Source organism: Cynocephalus volans, chromosome 5 (genome assembly GCF_027409185.1).
Source record: "Cynocephalus volans isolate mCynVol1 chromosome 5, mCynVol1.pri, whole genome shotgun sequence".
Lineage (NCBI taxonomy): Eukaryota > Metazoa > Chordata > Mammalia > Dermoptera > Cynocephalidae > Cynocephalus > Cynocephalus volans.
The window spans coordinates 28,235,015-28,259,500 of record NC_084464.1 but is presented as its reverse complement, the minus strand read 5'-3'; the positions used below and the strand labels follow the sequence as shown (position 1 = coordinate 28,259,500).

The window sequence follows — 24,486 nt, the reverse complement described above, 5'->3', positions numbered from 1 at the left end:
AAAGAATTTGGAGTTAAAAGAAAAAAAAAAAGAGAGGGATAGAAGAAAATATCTAGCCATATTTTCACTGGAAAAAAGTATATACTGTTGTTCTAAATGGTTTCACAACTAGTACAAGAGTAACCAGGAAAAGCAGAGATATTACCCTGGTTTTCATTCAGGAATCACCATTCACAGGTATATACAGGACACTTACAGAGGCAAATGTATCAGTATTGATGATACTGACAGAATTACTTTTTTACTACTTAAGAAAAAGCAAGAGAAACTACAGCACTCAAAGATGTCCAAATTAGTTTACCATAGATCCATCTCATCCTAGCAAATAACATGATATAACATGTTACGTGCCATCAATCGGATTACAGAAGAAGACTCGGAAGTTTTAACTCTCCTGGAAAGTAGAGGGAGCCTGTGAAACAGTTCCTTCCAGATGAAAACATCCATGCTGAATTTCTTTTGAAGAACAGCCCTTCTGCGATGTATCTTGGATGCACTGAACAGCGATTGAAATCAGAAAGATAGGTTCAATTTTTTAAAAGTGGGTTTTTTATGTAGATCCTGCAGCAATTTCTGTACAGCCGACTGTGCTAAGTGTCAGAGGGAAGCAGAACCAGGAGAGGAAGGAGGGAAGGCAGAGCTAAGGGAACGTATCTCAGGAAAAGGGACATGACACCCTTGTGGCCTTCCTGTTGCTCCACTCAGACAAAAAGGTGATAAACTGCACCCGAGGCCGTTTGGGAGCAATGTGAAAATAGGGCAATCTGATCTAACAAAAATACGTTTCAAGGAGAATAAGATAAAAATCCATGTGGAACACATGAGAAATAAGCAAGGAATTAACTTCCATTTACAGACTCTGCTGAGGATTTTAAAAAATTCAGCCGTCAGAGAAGCAGCACGAAGCAAATATCACATTCTTGACACTCAAGATGTTGAGAGAATGGAGTGAACTTGGTTAAGTTTATGTTCTAAAGAACTAAAACAGAGAAAATGTCTACACTCCCAGCTCAGCATCCAGGTTTCGTTATTTTCCTAAAGAAAGCACATAGGTAATTTCTTCAAAAAAAGCATAAAACAAAAACAAAACACACACACACACACACACACACACACACACACACAAAGAAGAATGAAAGAAAAGAAAAGGAAGAAAAAAAAAAAGCAGAAAACAGCCAATCTTATGAGTGGATTTAATACCTCCTTAACAAAGGTAAATATATAGATGTGACCTGCTAGATGTTTTTTTAAAAAGTCAGAGACTAATATAAGAGAAATTAATATAGGAAACAGAAGACCACTGTAGAATAGGGGCGTTTCTGAGAAACTTGCTCTCAAACCATAACCATGTAACAAAACAAAGCCCTTCTGAGGCATCTGGCCCTCAAGTTAGAGGTGGGAAAGGACACAAGCATGTAGAAGAGGAAACAAGCAGACTGCCTTCAACTTACACAGTGATTCTGCTTCTACTCAGGCGACTGGCATGAGGGTCTGGACCTAAAGGTAAAGCATCAGCAAAGAAAAAAGGATAATGAAGGGTTCTCAACCCAGATGCGGCGTTGAGAGCTCTTATACTGAAGGGACAGAAGAAAACTTCCCATAGAAGAACGTGAAGGAAAAGGAGTAGAGCTCAATACATTCCAGGCGAGGTCAGCTCACCACCACCAGAGGCAAGAGAGCTCTGGGTTCAAGCCTTAGGCCTGCTCCCATTCTCCCCTCTGGCAGGTAACCACTCAAGGACAGCACTGTCCCCTGAGCCTGGGTAAGGCCTTACTACTCTAGGCATCTTCCTCCAAGAAGCACTACCCATCGACTACCTCTGCCCACCAAAAGGAGCACTCTTGAACCATTAGCATCTCCCCTTGAAGGAACAGACCTCCAGACCTTGGCTGGGCACCCTCATACTGTACATTTCATTAACCCTGTAGTGAAACTGAACCAGAGACTAAATCCAACAGAACCTAATGCTGCATATTCCACCGCTTTGCCCCCATGTGGCTGTTGTAAATCCCTCTAAGAATCCCGCCGGCACGTCCATTTGCAAAGTAACTGAGAGGCCAAGCTGGAGAAACCACACCTAGAGAATCCAGACCTGGGGAAACCACAACACTGGCAAAATGAAACAAAAGCAGTTTCCTTTCTTTCTCTCTTTCTTTCTCGTTAAGACAAAACCAGAAATGCCAAAGTGAAAATGATCAAGGTAATAGAGAAACATTAAATTTTATAGGATAATACCTAGAAAATCGCTAAGTAACCTCAAATATGCAGAGGAAACAAAGCTTCTGAGAAACTAGTTATGACACTTACACGGAGAGTATTTATTTCCTCTTAACCTAGATACAGGCTTGACTATCTAATTTAAAACTAAGTGCAGAGGAGGAAGAATCTGTAAGATACAAAAAAGATGCAGAAAAGGATTTTTTTTAAACTCTCAAGGCACACAGGAGTCTGGGATATTTATTACTGGGGAAAATTACCCCACATTCCTCAGTATAAAATGGGTGAATGCATGTACTACATAATTATATTGATGTTAAGTCGACAGAAGGTTAGTGTTAGTAGATGTATTTGAAAATAAAAGTGTGTTTTTAAGTTTTTCATTAAAAATAGCTTGCAACTTATAGATCCTGGCACAAAAGGAGTCAGCTTCATATCTAAAAATTTATTAGGACAATCTCTCTCCTTCACATGTCAGATGAGGCAATCTTTTGAAAAGCTCCTTGTGGGTCCAGCATTCACGAAAAAGGGGAACAGAGCTGCAAGACGTAAAGAAGGAGAGAGCTGAAGACAGGAGCTTCACAACTTGAAAATTCATCCTAAAAAGAGACCTTCCTCTTCATCTGTAGCCTGCTGCCAATCACCAGCAAGGGGTGTTCAGAAAGGGCTCAGCATCCTGGCTCAGAGCCAGGCCCTGGCGTTCTCAGCATGGACTCTCCACATTGGGATACAGCCCGGATCATGACATGAAACATCCCGTGAGAGAGGCTGACTTATCACACGGGATCATGTCATATCTCTCCTTTACAAACTCTGTGGTTTTAAAAGTAGTCATTAATGAAAGATTTATGTTATAGAAGGTTAAGGATATTGTTAGTGGATGTGGGGTGGGGAGAGAGGGAGGATTACTTTACACTCAGTGACTTTCAGTGTATTTAGTATATATAATTTTCTGTTAAAATTATATGCAGATTTTTCTTTCCCGATTATTCAAGTGCATTAGCAAATGTGGAAAAAAATCTGAACTTGGATCAGATAAGAGGAATGGGGAATACGGAATGCATGTGTGCTTTGCCAAAGCCGTATTTCATTACTTTTCAGAATTAGCTGGCAATGTCTCTACAATATTTACTGAAGTGCAAACCAAATGTTTTCATCTGGACAAAAATCAAACTGTGGTATGTTACAACCACAACAGAAATCATTTTAATCCAAAAGCCTGCTTTCTCTAATTTAGGCTGTGGTTGCTGTAAAATTGGATTCTTCTCTATGAATCATGCACACAGACAAACCCTCCTTCCCATTATCTTCCCTCCCTCAACCAGTTCTTGATCTTAACAAGCTAAACATAGCTCGGTTCTATTTTGGAAAGACCCTAAAGGGATTCCCTGCACACTGTCATTTAGCTGGAGAGTCAAATTCAGTTGCTTGATCCAATTAAGATGGGGCTGGGCCCACTGAGTTGGCATTTCTTGTGATTTGTCTGTAGGATACACAAACAGAATGAAAAATTGTCAGCCCCTACTATCATATTAAATTAACACAACAAACTTCAAAGTAAACTGGTAGCGACTGGGTGGGGAACAGACGGAGAAGACTGGAGAAGTCACAGAAGAAGGCAATCACAACAGCTACCGTAGCTCATTGACACAACTGTGTGTTTACCAGGCAGACACTGTTCTAGGCACCAGGGACCCAGACAGAGCAGATGTCTGCGTTCATCACACATGCAAGCACATACACATGTAAACACAAACCTCCCTGACAGACTATGGGGCAACTGCCACACACTGAATGGTACCTTCTCTGGCCTCTCTAGGGCAGCCGTTACGACTTACAGCGGAAGAAGAATTTGCAACAGGATTTCCCAAGTGTCATCCACTTGGGAAATATTAACCACTGAAAAATACTCTCCATTGAATCCAAAGCTCCAGGATGACACCTCGGCTCTGGCAGTCAGTCACTTATTTGTCCTGATACACACGTCTTCAGCCAAAACAAATGCTATGACCCATAAGGTGGTGAGGTCAAATATGAAAGAACACTCTAAGTAGCTCACATTAAAGGACACTGTTAAGCCAACCGTAGTTCAATGACAAAAACAAGTCACATCTATGAAGTCAGACTGTCATTCTTTGTACAGGTTAGAACAATGCATTTCCTATCTTCTTTCCTAAACAGGAAAACAAGTGGATTGTAAGCCCGGTGTAGGGGAGGTGCAGAAATGCAAAATGAATTCCACGGTCAGAATGAGTGAGAGTCACGCCTCGTGAGTGCTGGAAACCTTCAGCCATGTAAAAGTCTTTGTCAGGAAGTAATGACCTCCTGGGCGCAGAACCAGTCGTTCCCTCAGCATCCCTCCTTCTGGATTACAGCCCTCAGCACCAGCCTAAATGCACATGCACCACTTAGGTGCACCTATCTGCTCCTACATATGGGAAACTCCCCGTTAGGGCAGGCGTTCTATCTGCAAGAGCCCTAACATGAAGGACTTGGCAATGAGAATACCATGGACAAAACACCACTTTCCCTCCCAACTTAACTCACTCGCTGATCTAGCATCTTTGTAATTAAAAGCTGCAACCTTCCCCTTATTGTCTTTTCCACGTTCTTCTCTGCACAGGTGGATTAAAATATACACAAATACACAAATGCCACGAGGTTTCTGGTACTCTTTATTTCAAATGAATACCCAAATCCCACCACACACAGCAGCCGCTATGGTGTTCGATCTATGTAACGGCAACCATGATGGCATCATTTCAAGTTGAGAACGGCAAGCAGGCTGGAAAGTTGACTTCATCAACCCACAGCCACTGCACAATACCATCCAAGCTGGTGTGAACCTTTTAAACCAGGTGAAGCTTCCTCAGTTCATGACAGAAGCACTGAATACTCATCTTTCCTGTGGGACACGGATACCAGGGACTTCAGTGCTGCAGCCAGCAAGGTGCTTGGCAAACAAGACAGCACTGCCACCACTCTAGGTTTTTTTCTATTTTCCCTAAATGGATTCCAGAAAGCGCAAGAAATACTAAGGGCCTCTCTACAAAGTAACAAGGCCAGAGATGATTCTGGGAAGTACTACTGAACATGTGCCAGCAACCACTAGCTGGGGAAAGGGAGTCTGCTTATCTTCAGAGGGCAAAGTGTGGTCAGAGGCCAGCTGGCCTGGAACAGGGCCAATCCTCGCAGCAAACCATCTTGGAGTCTGAACAACTGATCAAGGTCACAGAGCAATTAAGAGGAATCCATCCTTCCCCTCCTCAGACCACAAGAATTCCAAGGTTTAAAATTTCTTCATTACTAGGCTGATAAACTATCCAAGCACATAAATTGTTGGCTCAGCAGAACTCAGCCAAGTAACCCAGACTCTAGGGGAAAACCAAGAACATGAGCAACACAAGACTGGTATGATTTGGAGAAAAGAAAAGGTGGTGGCCACTGAAACTCTCAAGGCAGTGATAATACCATTTTGGATCATAATTTTACCATTGCTGCTCTCAAAAATTAAGATGAAAACCTCTGAGAAGGGACCATGAAAAGAAGTTGCATACCACTGTGACAGTGTGCATTCTTCCCCAAAGAGTTTGCGTAATGTAACGCATTCCCCTTTTGCTCAAGGAAGTTCATTAACAGTGCCATAGTGTTCCTTGCAATTGGGGGACTACTTAATTGCTTTCTAGCAGGTTAATCCCCTTTCATTTTGTGACCTCAAAATCACCCCAGGCTTTTGCATTTGCCCTACTTAGAATTCCTCCTCAATACCCAAGGCCAGTGCTACATCAAAATATGTGCTCCTTGCCTATAAGGCCAGCAACTGTCTTTAGAGACAACTCCAGGGTGGGCTGTCTCTTCTGTTACCTGTTAGTCTACACCTAAGTCTCAAATCTAATCCTCTTCTATTTCCTTTGCCTAAACTCACTGGAGAAGAGTAAACTGTACTCTGTTGACTGCCTCAGACACCATTCCGGGCTTGTTTCATGCCTGTTACCCTTGGCTTAACTCCATGGTAACTGTGTGCTACAGGCACTGGATACCCATTTTACAGATGAGGAAACTCAGGCTGAAAGAGATTTAAGTCATCTGCCCAGGATCTGCCAGGTTTATGCCTGTCCTCCTACAATAACCCCCTAGGATAGCCTCCCCAACCTCAATCCATTTATGGCAGAGATGCCAAAATCATCTTAAGTCACCTCTCAGCTGAAGAACGTCAGTGGTGCCCAACATGTAGCCCAAGGCCCGCAGAATCTGACACACATCCTAACTGCCCTGCTTCAACTCCAGTAAACCCCAAGACTCACCAACGCCTTGGCAGGCGTTCTGCACAACTCCTTCATGGCTCAAACCCCTTTCTGCAAAGGTTCCCAATACACTTTACAAGAGGCAGCTCAAATGTCACTTCCTTTGCATCCCAGACAGGCCAAGACAGACTTCCCTTCCTGCTCTCCAGGGATACACACCCCTACCCCTGGCGTTTTCACATATTTATGGTTTTGTCATCCATTTCACCTACCACCTGATACTGCTTTCCTGTGTCTAATCTCTGTTTTCTAGGTATCTAGCATATAAAAATGGTTCATAAAGGTTTCCTGAATTAATTAGCAAATGAATGACAGCTGATGACTAGATTCTGTAAGACAGGGGAAACAGAAAGGCAGGCAGTCCCAAAACAGGATAGCACTGCTTCACAACGGCTCACAGTGAAGATGTTTACTAGAAACTCTCCCCAAAAAGGTTCCATCACCCAGCTGAGCTGTGACACTGAACTGTGACACCACGGACATAAGAATCAATTGTGAGTAGGTGTGTATGTTTCGGGAATCCCTTTTGGGAATCCCCTTGTTTGCAGTGCCCGTAAAGGGAAAAATGTAAATAATTGAATCACTTAACCTGCCACTCCTCTGCAGCATTAAGCTCTTTTTAATCTGTTAATAATCATAGTCAGAACAAAGAGAAGACGACAGAACTCATTAAGAATAACGAGGCTGGTGACAGGAAATACAGCGACGGTGGGAATCGCTGCGTGCAGCACACACACAAACTCTCTTCCCCGCCTGTGCCAGCGAAAGATACTAATTATGCCTCTGGCAAGAGACATGTAGACCCGTTCAAGGCAGCTATTTAAAAGATAAACACAATGCAGGCAAACGCTCAGGCCCACTGCACTATTCATTCCATCCTCCTTTCCTTTAGAAATATTAGGTCATGATACCAAATAGGAAAGGAAAGCGCCCGGCCAAACTTAGCTCATAGATCTGAATGCCTTAAAACGGACTTTAAATCTCTGAAGCTTTTTAACCCAGCATGACTATCTGGTGTGTTTACCTATCTGTACTAATCCCAGTATTAATGGTATAGGGTGTTTTTTTTTTTTTTTAAACCTCAAGATTTTCAGGGAGAAAGTATAACCTGGGGCTCTGTCACTGTCATTAATGGGTAACGCACAAGGCTTAAAGAACTCCTTTAGCTATCTTTCCCTCACCCTCATAGTTTATTTTCCTCCATATTCCAAATTAGCACCAAGACTATTAAAGGTAATAACTGGGGACCGGAGAAAAGAATGACCCGTAATTCTTGGCAACAAACATCACTTCCAAGTCTTTGATTTGATTCCTTCATTATTTCGGCAGCCAGACTCTTTCCTATACATAATGAGCTTATTAAAGACTGCCTTCTTTACCCTCACAGTGCCCAAGTGATGGGCTGGCTGAGCTCTTTCTCCTGAACATTAGGTTTGGGGCTCTGACAAGCTCTATTTGGTTTGGAATCAGCACCAAAAAAGAAGAAGCAGAATTAGAATGCAGGTATAAAAATGTTAATCAGGTTCCCAACTGTCAACTTTACCTGAAACGGATATACGTCATCAACAGTTGACACCAAACAGTTATATATGAATCAGGAATTAGATAAATTATGAGAATCCATAAAATGGAACATTGTTAGACTATTAAAATATGATAGACAGGTATTTATGTGATAGGTAGGAAAACCAGACTGCAAAAATAAAACTATATTGCAAAACCATATTTATAAATAAAACTACATTGCAAAACCATATGCAATATCTATATTTACACCATCTGTACACACATACATAGAAGGCTTAGTAGGATATTCACAAAGAAGGCAGTGGTGATCTCTGAAAGATGGAAGAGAGATTATTTTCAGCTTACTCTTTTGCCTACTTATCTGTCTTTTCTGCTGATATTCCCAAGATGAAATGTATTTCCTTATGGTAAAATTAAGTTTATCAAGTTATTTTTCTTAATTCAAAATTAAAAGAAAATTATAAGTACCAAAATGACAGGGATCATTTATTTATTCCTTGTACACTTTGAAATACAAGTTTTAATGAGCTCAAGCAATTACATATTTAAATATGTCATCTAATCCCACCAAATCCTTCACAATTCCAGGGTCAAGAAGGTATCACATGTTATCATCTGTAATTTTGGGCTTGTAGAGCCAGATCAGGTAAACACACCTGTCCTTGCAAAAAGATAATATTTTAAAGCCAAGGTAACTCTCATTTTTAATACCTCACATCTTAAAAGTATAGGAGAAATAATAAAAGAGTATAATAAGAGTCCTTACTGTACAATAGCTGAAAACAAATAGCAAAACCTATTTGATTGCCTGGCTTATAAATGCAGGAATAAATTTCCAAGGCTCAGAGAATTTTTCCAAGATTGTCTTAAACATCTCCTAGGTTTCACTTATTTAAACCTTTGCTGCATGTGACATCTCAAAGATGTAAATTGTGACTATGAAAAGGCAATTCTCTTATGTCTAGAAGTCAGAGCTGGGTACTTGGTTATGTAGATGCCATTTATCTGAATAAGCATGCCTCTCCAAGTAAGGCCCTCTCCAAATCTCTTAGAATTACAGAACATATGATTTAAAAAAATATGCATACACAGGTACACCTGGCACAAACATACAGGTTCCTCTCTGCATACAATCACTGAGATATTCCCTCATATCATTCTTGACTTCCCCACCTTCAGGACCTGAAAACAACTGTCACATGCACTCCAATGTAAAGACGTGCATAACTCGATTCCACGATCAACAGAGCAATTTTCAGACATCCTAAAGGAACATGGTCAGTGAATATTCAGGACTCATAGACCATTATTTCACAATTTATGTTAAGCAAACTTCCCACAGCAATTCCAGACATCAAAATGCCTTTTCCAAAGAAATAACCTAAATAATTAGGTCATGAGTAACCTGTGAAATAATCTGGCTCCAACTGCATTAACAACCCACGTATGACCAAAGTCACAAATGAAGAGTCCCACCCCCATAATACTGCTGACCCATCAAAGACTCCATTAGCTCAAATTCCTTCCTCTGAGTACCTTGTCCCACTCCCTTCCATCCCTGATTGCACCACACCACACCCTATCAGCCTCACAGCCTCTTGGTCCTCTTTCTTCTCTTCCCCTCACGGCCAAACCAGCACCAGATTGTGTCATATTTCATTCTCCCATCTTCCTTTCCACCTTCACACTCAACACCTAGGATCACAAGAATCTTTCAGCAAGGAGCTATGTAAAAACATACCTACCTCATTCTGTTTTTTCAAGGCTGAATGATCCACAGCTCTAGAAAATTTGTAACGCGATTACAATTACTCTCCTTTGTTGTCTTGAGAGTCTCCAGGGACTACCAACACAGCCTATAATGTCAAATATAAACCTCAGTTTCTCGTTTTCCCTTCCCTGACAATTCAGTCCCCAAAGGTGATTGATGAGATGGAGCAACCATGGGGGGTTTAAAAGTGCCCCACCTGGGGGAGTGGAGGCACCGGAGGTGGGAGGTGGGTTACACTCAAAAGATTGAGCAAAAAAATAAACATATTAAGAACAACAGGAGCCAAGTTTCTCAGTGTTGAATGTGAAAGGAAGAAAGCCAGACTGGCTTTTGGTGTTAAGATGAAATTGAAGGTATGGATGCTAACTCCTAGATTTTAACATACACAGAGCTCTAGATACATTCCGTAAGCATGGGTGTACATATGCATGTGCGCACACATGTTACCTCTAGCCACAAAGAGTGCCTGGGAGAAATGACACTGCAGCAGCTCTGACCATACCTGCATGGTGGTACTGTATCATGGTACTTTTGATGTTTGCAGGAGACTGTCCTTATTTGAAATACTAATATATTGGTGGGTGACGAGACATCAGGTAGAAACTTACTCTAAAATAGTTCAGGAAAAAGTGATTTTTAAGGTACTTAAATCTTTGTGTAATTATTTCAAAATGTTCAAATAAATAAATAAACAGGAATCCTGAACCTTGACCTTTTCCCACAAATGTCCAATAGCAAGGACTGGTACTTCTGTTCATTTCTCTCACCTGATGGCACCCAAGTCTTAGCTCTGCCCTACCACTTCCTTCACAAGAAGCTCCACAAACCCCTTGACAATCTTTCGTATTCTTTCCTCCAAACTATTAGAAAGTTCCATTCCTGCAATAAACGCTTTCCAAACAAGTCCATTTAAATCCAAACCTGGCCACTGTTACGAAATCGTGCCCTCACCTTGCACTCTATAAACTGGTCTGATTATCACATACGGACAGATACTGTCACTGCTCACTACGCTACTGCTTTTCTTAACATAGTAAGGGATGGAAGGGTGGAGAGCCCCTGGGCAGGTCGCTTACTAATAGGCCTTAGGAAACACGGGGACAGGAGACTTCATACCCATCCACAACTCCCCCACCAAAAGAAAAAAACTTAAAACACGCAAAAAGAAAAGTCAAGCTTCATGTATGAAGGTGTAGTGGTAGCGCTGGTGGTGGTAGGGAGAAGTCAACTTATAAAAATGAAAACTACAAATTGTGTCACCACGTGTTGAGAAGCCAAGAGGGATGTTAAGAGTCAAGTGAAAACAGAAGAACTAGGAAGACTCAATATATAGCTGGCTCAAAATCCACACCTAGACAGTGCCCTCTCTGCAGGATTCTGTACTTTCAATTCTCCCTCCACCAGGTGGAGAGAGGTGAGCTCGGCACAGAGCGGAGCGAACACTTACTCCACATATACACTTTTAGACCTTTTCCTTCAACTCAGCTGAGTCATGCAAAAGGACCGGTAATGCTGTCTTACCTCGAAGGCAGAGAAAAGTAAGAAAATCTTCTGTCTTAGGTTTCCTTTTAGAGAGGTCAGAGATTTGAGTAGCTGGAGCGGGTAGCAATGGCTCCACTATCTTTACTGGAGTTGTGCTGGGACTATTCGGCTGAGATTGGGCAAACTTCCTTTGTGCTTGCAGCCTGGGCCTGTAACAGCAAAAGAAAATTAAAAATAAATTAAGCAGAGACCAGAGAATATAGACCTATGTAGAGCGATAAAATCATGACACAAAAGGGGAAAGAGACTCTATTTCATGCAAACTCTTTCTAATTAAGGTTCCATCTCTCGCGGACTCCCATAAACCACATGCCTGCCTTAAAGTGCAATAAATTTGGTTAAAAGACTGTGTTTTATACATGGATAATAAAACGTGGCATAAACTGGGAATGTGAGTGCGTAAATGCATTCCTGTGTACCACCTGCACGTGTGCCTGAGGATCTCAAAAACTGTATGCAGTGTTTGAAGGTACAGGATTAATATCTTAAGTATTTTCATTTCAGCCCACAGTAAAATGGAAAATAAAAATTACCCTACTGCATTCATACAGCAATCTAAGCTTTCATCTGAAACTGTCACGATATGCCCACAGTTCCCTTCCTGTGGTGTCCTTCCACCCAGTCCACCTTGCCTATTTATCCATCACTGTCCAGTCTTCTACCCAAATGAAGTAGTGTCAGCACATCTAACCTCAGCCATAGAAGTTCATTACAATTAGAGCCTGTGATGCAGCAAAAAGTCTCTCTAGTCTAACCGAACCCCCTCCCAATCCCACCAAATTACCCTACCCAGCAGGGTTAAGTCCAAACTCTTTATAGTTGGGGATTGAAAAAAATGACTACCCTTCAAGCCTCTTCCTGATTGCAATCCTACATTGATATTAATCCCCTAACTTACCGATTTGGCATCTACAGAGCACAACTTAGATTTGCTTAAATAAACACCTTTCATCTGACAAATCTTACATGTGAGGCATTTCTATCAATACTAATGAATACCAAGAAAGTATCTTTACTTCTCTCCTAACACTGTAGGAGAATTTCCTTTTCTCCCACAGTGAATTTCCTTTCTCTACACAACTAAGTATACTAACATTTTTAATTTATGTATAACTAACCTGACATTTATCAGAATTGCCTAATAATAACTCTTCCTTTAAACTGTAAAGATCTCAACTCATAACAGAGCAGTAAGCAACTTTGAGGATGAAAACTTTCTTGTGTACTGCTTTAAACTGTCCAGGTAGGGATGCTTATATAGAAATAGAAACATTACTTGAGGGCAGGAAAACAGCAAAAAGAACCAAGAAGCAGTCCCATGGTACAGGGTTTTAAATAGATCTCGTTAGAATCCAAAATTAGTATCACACATTGTGTTGGGTTGACAATGCAACCCCACTAAAAACAATGAAATACTAAATTAAGAAATAAAAAGAAATCTGACATACTTGTAAATCACATAAAAGTTTTCTTTGTAGACTTATAGTTGGGAGTAGATTATGTAAAGTAATAAACATAGAATCTTAAACTGTTATGCTAAAAATACCATAACATTCAAAAAGAACATTCTAGTAGTTCCTAAAAAAACACTAAATACACACATATGTGTGTGCACACACACATACAGTTTTCCACATTATAAAAATACTTTTTAATTTAACCTCATAAATCCCCCACCCCACCCTCCCCAAAATATTAAGTATCACAATGCTATGAGGTGTTTATATTTCTTGCCTTGCTTAAGTAGTAAAACTGTTTCCTTGATTCAACTTATCTCTCATTTTAACCTTAACATCCCTTGTGGCCTAACCAATATCTGCTCTTGCCTCCCTTATGACCCACCAACATCACTATTGTCTAGACCCTATTTCTGATACAAATTGACATTCAATAAAAAGCAGGACTACTTCAACTATTTAACTGTGCAGTCCATAAAGCCTAAGAAATCTACGAACATCATGGCTCATTAAAAGCACTTGAGAACCCAGGATTAACCAACATTTAGTAGTTATATGAACAAGGGATTGGTATGAAGCTAATCAAGTTTAAGAGAAATTTCCCAATGTTATGAAAAGCAAAGAAATAAGGCAATGTCATTATCTCTATGACATGGGGAAGAAAGAGCTTTTTTTGCTGTCAATTCACTGCCTGTACATAAGATGAGAGAGACCAGACCTATGATCTAGGGAAGTGACCAGGACCAGAGGAGGGACCTTCATGGCGGACCACTCAAGGATCAGATAGCAGAGGAGGAAGACATTCAGACAGCTTTAGAGCAGTGCTTCACAATCTGGGACATGGAGCCAGTTTGTGTCTGATTATTTACCCCCTTTAAATTTTCTACTGTTGCAACTGGATATATTCTTTTAATACCCATAACAATATTAAACTCAGAAAAATAGAAGACAGACATAAAAAACACAAGCCTGAATTTATTATGAGATTCAACAGACACAAAATCATTTGGTCAAACTGCTCTATGTTTCTAAAAGCTCACTCTCAATTCTGTACTCAATTCACTGGCACCTGGCACTGGCCACACCTGGAGCAGCAGAGCTTCAGAGGAAGGGAAGACTACAGAAAGCTCCAGCCCGTTCCACCAAGCCACCCACAGCACTGCAATGCCACCCTCAGGTGAACTGACCTCAACAGAACTACACGGTTTTTCCAACAAGGCTTCTCTTTACCATCAACATTTTTTTTTAAAGTTTCTAATTTAGAAAAATTGTTCTGATGATTTTTTTAACTGTCAATTACATAATGTACATATCTTCACTTAAACAGACATACTTCATACTCTGAGCATTGCAGAATTTTATAGAAATATGGCCTGCATATCAACAGGATGTTAAGTGTTCACTGCTTTTTTAGAAGTCAGTAGCAACAAATGCCAGACATGATGAGAAGTCTGTGTGGGCACCATGAAAAACAAACAAGTAAACACAGACGGAGCACAGGTGACTGCGTGGGATACTGTAAGGTATTTTATAATTTCAGGACCTCAGAGATAAACTGCTCCTACACTGTTGAAATAAAAGGCACTCTGTGCCTGATGACCTTCCCAGTAAGACTATGAAAAATAAGGCAGTAACAGATTAAAAACTGGCAGCAAAATAAATTACCCCTCAGAGGACGAAGCAAAGCTCCCAAGTGTTTAAGCATTTGTGAGACCCAGATGAAACCAGCAACTAAAGAACAAGACAAACCAATATATTTTTTAAAGAGGCCAGAACAACCCATGCTGTCCACAAAGGACAGGTATGTGTTGTGGCTTTTCATCCTGAAGAGTCCCACAAGGATTACAAAGATGCTGACTTTGCCCTATGGGCCCCATAAAACCAAAGAGGTTGAATGACAGAAATTAGAGCCAAATCTTTGGAGTAAGTTAGCGCTCCAAGTGCAGGCATGTTTCAGGAACAGGTGAGTCATTCTAGAATACTGGATACAAGGAAAAGGAGAGGGGAGGATCCTGAGTGCAAAAAACTCAGGATATTTACAGCTGGCGATGTTGGGGGCAGAAGGAGCAGGCGACCTAGCAGACATGCAGAGGCAGGCGGGGCTGTCCCTGCCCTCCAGGGGAGGTGGCACCCCCACCTGCAGCAGCACTGACCTCACCCTTCCCTCCCTTCCATCCACTTACCACCTTCCATCCCACCATTACAGCAAAACTGCTTTAAAATGAAAATGCTGTTTGGTCTAAGAGAGGTTCAGAGTCACTGTGGGGGTAGGGGTGAAGAGAGTACGGGGTTCATGGGACTGAGGAGAAAACTTGGAATGTTTGAGGGAAAACAGAATGTGGAGCCTCCAAAGCCTCTCAGCCCACAGTTTAGCCAGGATGGCTCTTACTGTGCCCGAGTAATACAGAAAGCCCTAGTGGAGGTGTCTGTCCCTCACACAAGCTGTGGAATTAGCAATGACAACATGATCCGCTTATATGTTTGTGTTTCATTAATTCTTCAAGAAGATCCCTTACAGAAGATGCCTTTATTCTAGGAACTCTACATGTACCCTTATGTCAACGACATCAATATAATTGATTCAGCAAATCAGCGCAAGCCAATGTAACTTATCGAATCAAGGAAACGTAAACCAGTGGAGGACGAAATGAATAAATATATATATTTAGAGGGTAACATTTTATTTACAGCATGGTAAAATCTAGGGTTGGCCAGTAGAGGTGATAGTATCCGATCAGATCATGGGGGGGGGGGGGGGGGCACGGGGGGGCGTGTGTGTGTATTAAAGTACTACCAAATTCAAATAGCAAGCTCAGAAGAATACAAATACAAGCTGCTGTTTGTTTCTGTTTCCTATTTGGGATAAGTGTCAAAAGCTAGAGATTTTGGCATTTCGAGGGATCCTAAGAAGATCACCCTCACTGCACAGACAAATAAACTGAGAAAAGTGTGAGGGCTGCCTAAGGGCCACACAGCTTGGATGACAGAAAAAACAGGACCAGAAGCTTCCTCTGCCACACCATGCTGCCTCCACATGGCAAGTGAGGCAAAGCCTTGTTGTGAGCATGGCCATTGGGTGTCCTCCCCCTCCCCCGCTTCTCTAGAAGCTCTTGGGTCCAGGAACCCTGTAGCCCATCATGACAAAAATCAGTCATGACAAAAATCAGCTCTGCCGAGCAAATCCCATTTAAACTACAACGTCCCAAAAGGGGAGAAAATGTGTTGAAATGAAAGTTAATTTACTGATCTGAACCCATACAGTGTCATGTCATGAGGAAATAAATGGCCTAAGACAGAGACAAAGGTTGCAGGAATGGTCCAAGGGAATCTTAGTTACGCAAAACTGCTCTGTCTGGAATGTTCTATATTTTGCTACATCTGGCTTCTTCTCAACAACCAGGCAAGATAAGAGAAGGGAACACTAAAGGCCCATTACTTTTTGTTATTTTTGATAAAGGCCATTTCTATCACATCTCTTCTCTAAAGTCATCTCCTCGGAGACGAGACCATCCTACAGTAGACCCACCAACCCCAAATCCATCCCTCTGCTCTTCTGCCAACCTACATGGCACTCTCTACTGCAGTCTCTTCTTTCTATCCTATTTCAACATGGAGGTGTGACCATATAAAGAGAAGAGACCCGAAACAACTCATCACGCATTATTTAGGAATCACATAATTAAGCACATGAACATTTTTTGAGCAGAGTGGCAGACTGAATGTCAACCCAGAGGTCCCAGGGAGATACCTAGGTGTATCTGAAACAGATCCAGAAGCAACAGGAGAGGTGGCAGCCTGCTGTTCAGCTCCACGTAGTTATCAGCCATCCCAGTAGGAATCTACTGAAAGGCAGACTGGAATTCAGTTTCATTATAAATCAACTAAGCACCTGTCCAACCGGTCACAATTTCCATTATCACTTAATAAGAACTTACTAAGCCACTTCCCTATCATCATCCCTTTATGGGAAAAAAAGAAACACACCAAAATAAACACTAGCATTTATTTTGTAAGTTAACAAATAAATTTTCAGACAAAGCTTGTAAAGGAACACCATTGATAAGCTAACAATGTCCTGTGCCAAATATTTTTTGTTTTTTAATAGCCTCCCTGGGCCCCCTCTTTCTCCCCAAATGATGCATTTAGAAGCTTCCTGGGCAGTCTGCCATTAGAAGCCTCACAAGAGGGTGGCACTGTTTCTCCAGGTTTCCTCTGGGGTCAGCTACAGTGTAGAATTAACCAGCTTATTATTGCTATCTGTGCACTCAAATCTCTGGGGCAGGCCTAACTATGGCACAACAGCAATTTTTAGGTTAATTAAATTCCATTTCTGTCCAGGAATTCTGATAGTTATAAACCTGAGAAGGACACAGTGCGCACACACACAATTTGGTTGGAGAAAGCCAGAGCAACAGGGACCAGGCGGTTTAAAGTAAATGCACAGCTGTTCCCTTGCTGGGGGACGTGCATGCCAAAACATCATTTTATTAACTCAATTTTCCAATATTAAAAACGTAAGCTGGTAAATCCAATTATTTAGATTACATCCCAATTCTAAACAAAGGGCAAGGAATGGGTGGGAGGGGAGGGTCTGTTCATTCAAAAAATAAGACTCGTTGTGTCTGGCAAATGCAAAATGACCAGCATGGCTGCGCTCTTTGTGCCGGTGTGGGAGCAGGCCCTGAAGCTTTGCCAACTTGCTGAAAGGCCTATTCAAAAAAAAATTTCCTGTGTTTCCATCCCCCAAATAATTACCCACTCTATTCTACCCCCAGACATACACACTACAAACCTGGCAGCTACTCAAAGAAACAAGAGCGTGCCCGTGTGCGCTGGAGGTTGTTGGGGGGTCGGGCAGGGGATATCCCCTACCCAGGGCAAGCTGCCCACCAAATTCAAATGCAAGTGCAGTTGCGGGCAAACCACACAGGATGGTTGTAAACATCCTGAACAGTAAAGAGAAAATAAACACATCCTCAAGTGAACCCAGACACTAGCACAGACCAACTCATACTGAACTCTGGAGCACTAGCAATGGACTATATCCTTCTAAGCCGAAGTCCTACCCTGTTCCCTTAGTTACAGTCAGTGCTTGTTGTACCAGGTTGTGAGGACATCACACAATGACAAAAAAGGAGGTCAGATCTGCTACACAGAATGCTTGCTTTATGGTATTTCTGGAGATCTGGCCATACTGGTTGACAGGCCTCACTTCTTGCTTTACGTATAAACAGATGAAATAGTTTGTTTATGCTAAAAACCACAGGATATTAAATATTTGCAGCACTTGTCTTAATTAAGTTACATGGGGAGCTGTTCTGGGATTTTTTTTTTTTTTAAGTGGAATCCTTGTTGTTTTGGGAGCTAGAGTCGAAGTGTGCTATAGCCAGATTTGCCTAATGGAATTTTTTGTTGGTTGAGTTTCTTCAAGAGGAATCCCTGTGAAGTTTTGCTTGGTCAGAGTGGCACAAGGAAAACAGCAGTAATACCACAAAACCTGAGCAGCAGAACTCATCTAACTTGTGATGTAGGACAAGAGGCCTCAATTTCTCATTTAAATTTTTTTTTAAGACTATGAAGAGGAGGAAACTAAGGCTCTGTCTAGCTCCAAGCTTCATGATGTCTGACCTCCTCCATAAAACAAGGGGCACCTGAATACAGTAATTACTGTAATAATCCTTTTCGATCTATGATTTCACAATTCTAGATGAGAATTACTTTTGTTTCTACCCAGTGGGAAGTTAGAATATAAATATCCAAAATGCTTGTACTGCTAAGCTAAAGAGTCCTAGCATCAACTTTCTAACTGCCAGTTGATAAGTAAAATAATTTTCAGATTTGAGATAAGAATGCTGCCTAGCAGTTTTAAAAGGTTGAGGCAGAGGTGAAAAAAAATTAATTAAAAAATGTGTATGCACGCACACACACACACAATTTTTGAAAGGTGTCACAATTCTAAAAATAATCCCATAAATCTATTAAACTACTAAATAGTAGCAATACTATCAATACTCTGCTTCCTAAGACTTAATCCTTCCAATGAGGAAAAAATAACTCATTTAGGTAAGCACATTAACTCCCTTCAGAGCTCTGAGACCTCCGTAGAGATGCTACTTATAAAAATATTCATCAGCTCTACTCATGAAAAAGCAAGCCCAAGGAGAGAAGAAGTGTTACAAAGCCGAAGGTGTCAAGACTGCTCAGAAACATTTACCCCCTCAGAACCCAGGCACCAGAAAGCAGGAAATCACAGAGAAAGGTGAGCCTTCCTTTTATTTAGGGGAAAAGATTAAGACAGAAGAAAGAGAAAAGAATATCAAAAGTTAAAAAACACTAAATATCTACAAACTATGGACAACGTCTTCCCAAGTAAAACATTCCTCTCTGCACATAAATCTCAGGTAGGTGGTGGCATCTGGCACAAATGGTATGAAGAGTAATATGCTTCTGATTCAATTAATAAAATTATTCAATTATGTCTCTTCAAATCGTATGCGGCATCCTGAAATGTCAAAGAACCAAGACTGCCTGAAAATCATGACTGTCATAATCAAGGAAACACCTGACTTTGAGTTCTTTTGTGTTCTAGAAAGCAACCATGTCAAATTTGAGAGGGATCATCATTAATCAACAATTAAAGTGGCAACAAAGCCCTTTTGTTCTGTCAGTCAAAAATGTCACCCAAGTTGTAGTTTACCACCTATGGAAGGCTGCCTGTTCTGCCACCCCCAGGCAGCATACCCTGTGCTTACCGGGGATCCAACTCCACACTCAGGAGCTAGGAGCGGCAAGTGCTCTTCTCAACAGAGACTGCTGTTCTCAGGGCAGTCTTGAGCAAAAAGTGGATCTTAAGGCAGGAGGGAGCAAATAAGGATAACAGGAGTCAGGAAGTATCCAAAGAATCTAGCCAGAACCCAGCCAAAGAAATTCCTAATATGTTGTTGTTGTTACAAGGTATGAACAAATTATCTAAAGTACTTTCAGTTTTAAAGACCTAGAAGGGCCAGTTAAAATGTGAATTTGCTTTTCTACTCTTTCTCAGGTGGGACTGCCAATTCAGTTTTTAAAATTTCATTTCAACAAAAATCCTAGCACAGTTTCTCAATTTCAAGTTACTCAATACCCAACTGCAAACTGCCAGAAATTGTCTGGCAATGGGGATGTTTGGGAGGGGAGTGTAAATGACCCTGTGTGGTGAGAAACATGTTTCACTTCCTTCTTTCAAAAAAAAAAAAAAAAAAAAAAACATACACACACACACACACACACACACGAAGAAACTGCATTCTACGATGTTACACAGATCATTATTAAAAAAAACAGAATCCAGTGGTATCCTACTAAGAGTATAACTAAAAAATCGATCCTGCAGAAACTTCACACCCAAAAGGCCATTCAGCATGCAACAGAGCAAAGCACGAAGGGAGCGCTCATAATGCCAACTTGTCCCAGAAAGATCAGAGTTGGCTTTGGCTTCTTGCAACCTGTCCCTCTCAGGCAGTAAGTTCCCTAACAGAGATCTGCTTTATTTCAAGAGTAACAAACAGAAAAAGGACTTCCCCGCCCACTGGAAATCTCATGCAGTAGCCGACAAGCATCAATAGATGGCAATAGCAAGTCTTTACACTTTTGGGATCACCCCTGAGGAAAAGAAATTCTGGATTATAAAGGCACTGATATTAGCTACTTTTTAAGGACCTGCACTAAAATCTGGTACCAGCTAAAAAACCAGCAACTTTAGGGACAGTAGTAACATGAACACCGTTACACCTTCTCATCCCACCAACTTTATTACAACTCAAAGTTCCTTTCTTGGATAGAAAATACAGAGAAAACATAATCCAGCTTTTTTAGACACCAAAAAATATGCCTAGAGCTAAAATCCGCAGGATTATTTTTAGATACACATCGAAAAAGGTAATTTTACCACCAAGAAAAGAAAAAATTAAAGTAACGCACCATAGTTCTAATACATGTTTCCTTCAGGAATAAGCCCAAAGCATTCATTTAGAAGCTCCGACAGAAATTTATTTAGTAGGCTGAACCATAATTATTTGTAATTTTCAAAGTATGGGGTGTTGTCTAAGCTACCACCAACCAAAATACTGACTGAAGTCTGTTCTGTAATAAAAAGATCCATTACAATTCACACACTGTCTCTTCCTGAACACGTATAAAAAAAGAGGCCTAAGGTTTTATGACAACTGCCTAAGATGAGGAAACGTGACCATAATTAAAGAAGCTGCTAATAGCAAATGAATATAAGAAGGGCAATTCTCCCCTCCTTTTTAGTGTTTGTGTTCTGTGGTCCTGGAGCAGCAAGCAGCACACTCTCCCACTGGAAAACAGGAGCTCACAGGATATTACAGACTCAGCATCTCATCTCAGGATCCACGTTCCTGGAAGCTGCCATGATGGTTCTGGGAGACACATCATCGTCATAGAAATTTAAATAAAAACCAGGGAAACTATCACTTCAAAGTAAGCAACAGGGAGTCAAGGCATGGAAAACACCTTACATCCTAACAATCCTCAGAATAACCTTTAAACAACCTTGAATAGGGTAACCATACTTCAGGACAGAAAGCAGAAACCAAATGGCATCCTGAATCCAACCAAACTGAAGAAACTGAGGGGTGGGGGGGATTACAAGGGGTTAGCTCACACCTTCAAACTCACAATAGCTTATCTCATTTGCATTCTTCATGACCATTCCTTGACCTAAGACACCTCTCCCCAGCACAACATAAAAGTCCTCCCAGTTTTTCCTCATCAGCCACCCACCAGGCCCAGTCCAGCTTTGCAGGCTGTGGATCCACAGGCCCTCTACCTGACCTCCATGAGTGTGCACTAAATGGAAAGAGGTCACATGTATGGACAGCAGCAGTGGATAACAGAAACAGTGAACACCTGCAGGACATACGTGTCACCCCAATTGCGTATGGCTTCAATGAACCCTCAACAGGGTCAGGCAAGAGTGTCTTCTGACCAGATCTCACATCCAAAATAAAGACTTCTCTAAGAGTGCAAAGTCACTCTCTTTGATTCACCAGGAGCCTGATGGCAAGTATGTTACCTGTCTTTCGGCCATTTAACAAACAAAACCCTGCCAAAGGTACAGCATCACAGTTAATAAAAGTGCCTTAGAGCTCCTTTCCAGAGATACCATATTTGCATTTGCTGTGATAAATCAAAAGTAGCTCAATTGGCTTTTAAAGGATTTGAGCAAAGCCAGGAACAGAAACTCCCAGAGGTGAGGTTGGTGGGATGAGGAAATTAAAAAAAGCCTTTCTCTTCACCCAGTGAGGCTCACTGGTTACCCTTTTCCTGAACATTTTAACTCGGTGACAATTTCTGATCCCCATTTAGTTCCAGGAAACTTCCTGAGAAAAGTAGTTCAACCTCTTAAGCAGGACTCAAGATAAAAACAACCAAGCTGTATGCAACTCTAAAAAGCCAAAAGACAAAGACTTCCTGTTCAATTAAGTCCTTCATTAATCCCTACTGCTTAAGCCCATTTTCTTTGTCTGTAGACAGGAAATGACAAAGCCACAGGTCAGCCTCCTTCAGCGCAGCTTAAAACCTCCAAAGACAGTTAAAACCACAGATCTACCCTGGGTCCTTTTACAAACCCTCACCATCGCCTGGCTCTGCTCATTTTCTCTGCATGGCATTACAAAAGGGAAATGGTAAAAAAATATAGATAGGGCAGAGTGAGAGAAATGGAAGAGAATCAAAGTTCTCCAGGTTCCTAATAAAATGTGAAAACAACAGGAGGTGCGAAAAGGAGAGGAGGCCATTGAGCCACAGACTTGTAAACCTCCAGCAACAAAGGAAGCTCTCAAGAACACGTATGAGCTGGAAATTTTTTACAAAGGCTGACCTCCAAAATCTTATCTTCTCCCCCCAGGCTCAAACCGAGCTTCTGTGAGTCCTCCCATACCAGGGGTAATTACAGGCATGTAGTTGGTTTTCCCATAGCTCCAGTCTCCCCTATTCCATGCCCCCATCCCAAATCAGAACGAGCTATTTCACTTGAGCAGATGAAAGTCCACCATCGACGAAACGTGCTTCACAGCTCAGGCTATGCAGCAGCACCACCCCAAGCCAAGCAGCCTCTGAAGACAAAGAACATTTGCCCTAAGGGTATTGTAAGGGAGGCTGCAAGTAGGGACCACAATGGAGGTGGGACAGTAAGCAATGGAGGTGGGACAGTAAGCAAGATTGTCACACTGTCCAAATTGGTCAGAAACAAGAATGTGCTGAAGAATCACAGAAAACCTTTGCTACTCTGCAATTCATGGATTAAAAGAAACAAGAGCTACATATGTGCATTCTTCCCTGCTAATACAGGCTTCAGCAAAACAGGCAAATGCAGGATCATCTTCATGAAGATGTGGCTGACAGGCTGTGTGTGTATGTGTATGAGTGCACACAACTACTCTCTTTAGAATGAGTCTCTTCAATCCCACCAGCCTAAACATGCCCTAATGGCCTCCCTTTGATTTCAGAGGCATCCATCTTTAACCATGTCAATACACTGCCAAACTCCACACTCCCTGCCATACACCAGTCCTGGGAAGGGTCACCAGATCCACCCCCAGCAATTTGTAAATGAGAACATTTCCAGCTGGACACTTCCTGTCCACACATCCAAAATACCCTCAGAGAGCAGCTATAATAACCTCACACCCAGAACAGGCCCCAAGACATTGACCCTGAAGAAACTATGGGTTTGAAAAATGAAAGTAATTCACTTCCCAGTTTCTTCCTTCAGCTGCTCCTCTTCCACAAGTATATTTTTGCTTGGTCTTGAAGGGCTCCAAAATAACCCACTCTGGCATAAAAATCATTTTGAGCTGGAGGTATGCGAGATCCTGAAATTCTTTATCTGCTTAAAAGCAGAGACTCCCAAAAGAACCCCAAAGTCATTCCCTTTTCCAAAAATATATTCGTTTTCCCCTAAGTGTCCTTTCTCCCAAACCCCTCTTCTAAAAAGTCATTTGTTCCCCCAAAATTGCCCTTTCCCCTCCTCATCCCCTATCAGCATGGTAAACTCTAACCTCCTCTGAGTCACATTTCTTTCTGAACTCAGTTAAATCTGGTTCTCTCTCTTTCTTTCTCTCTTTCTAATCTGTCGGGCATGGAGGTGGGGCGCGTGAGGGGAAGGTAGACTCCCTAATTAAAGAATTTAAGAGGATAGAGGAAAAGTTCGGTCCTGACAGACTCATATTTAACCCAATTCCCACATTTCATCCGGTACTTTCTATAATGGTGCTGTAGAGAACAATAGTCTAATTTCACAGTTTAAGTGCTTCTTTTCTTTTTTATGTTATGCAAATTAGCTCTGCAGGTAGAACTAGGGTGCATGGTTGAGGATCTTGGTGCCACCAGTTAAGTTACTGGCCTTGCTCTAGATTTCCATGATCTCTCAGTCCTAGTATTATAAAGACCCCAACAAGCCTGTCCTAGGAATAATAAAACAGAACACTGCTAAATAAGCAATGAAAATTGTACATACAATTCACAGAAGAGTAAGGAAATGGCTGAACAGCAAACCCGAACTCAGAAAACTAGGAAAACCTACCATTCCTCAGTCGGCTTCCGCTTCAATAAAGGAGAAGAGATGGACCCTCACAGTGTAAGCCTAAGAAAGTGGCTTTGAGTA

The 24,486-nt window shown here is 41.5% G+C and overlaps 1 protein-coding gene across 2 annotated transcripts in view; it reads right to left on the bottom strand.

The window, feature by feature from the left end:
* Positions 1-24,486, bottom strand: part of JARID2 (jumonji and AT-rich interaction domain containing 2) — a 238,125-nt gene that overhangs the window by 58,706 nt on the left and 154,933 nt on the right. For both annotated transcript variants that reach the window (XM_063097697.1, XM_063097698.1), the window contains exon 4: positions 11,341-11,510. In XM_063097697.1, the coding sequence (XP_062953767.1) occupies positions 11,341-11,510 (170 nt within the window). The remainder of the gene's footprint in view (positions 1-11,340; positions 11,511-24,486) is intronic.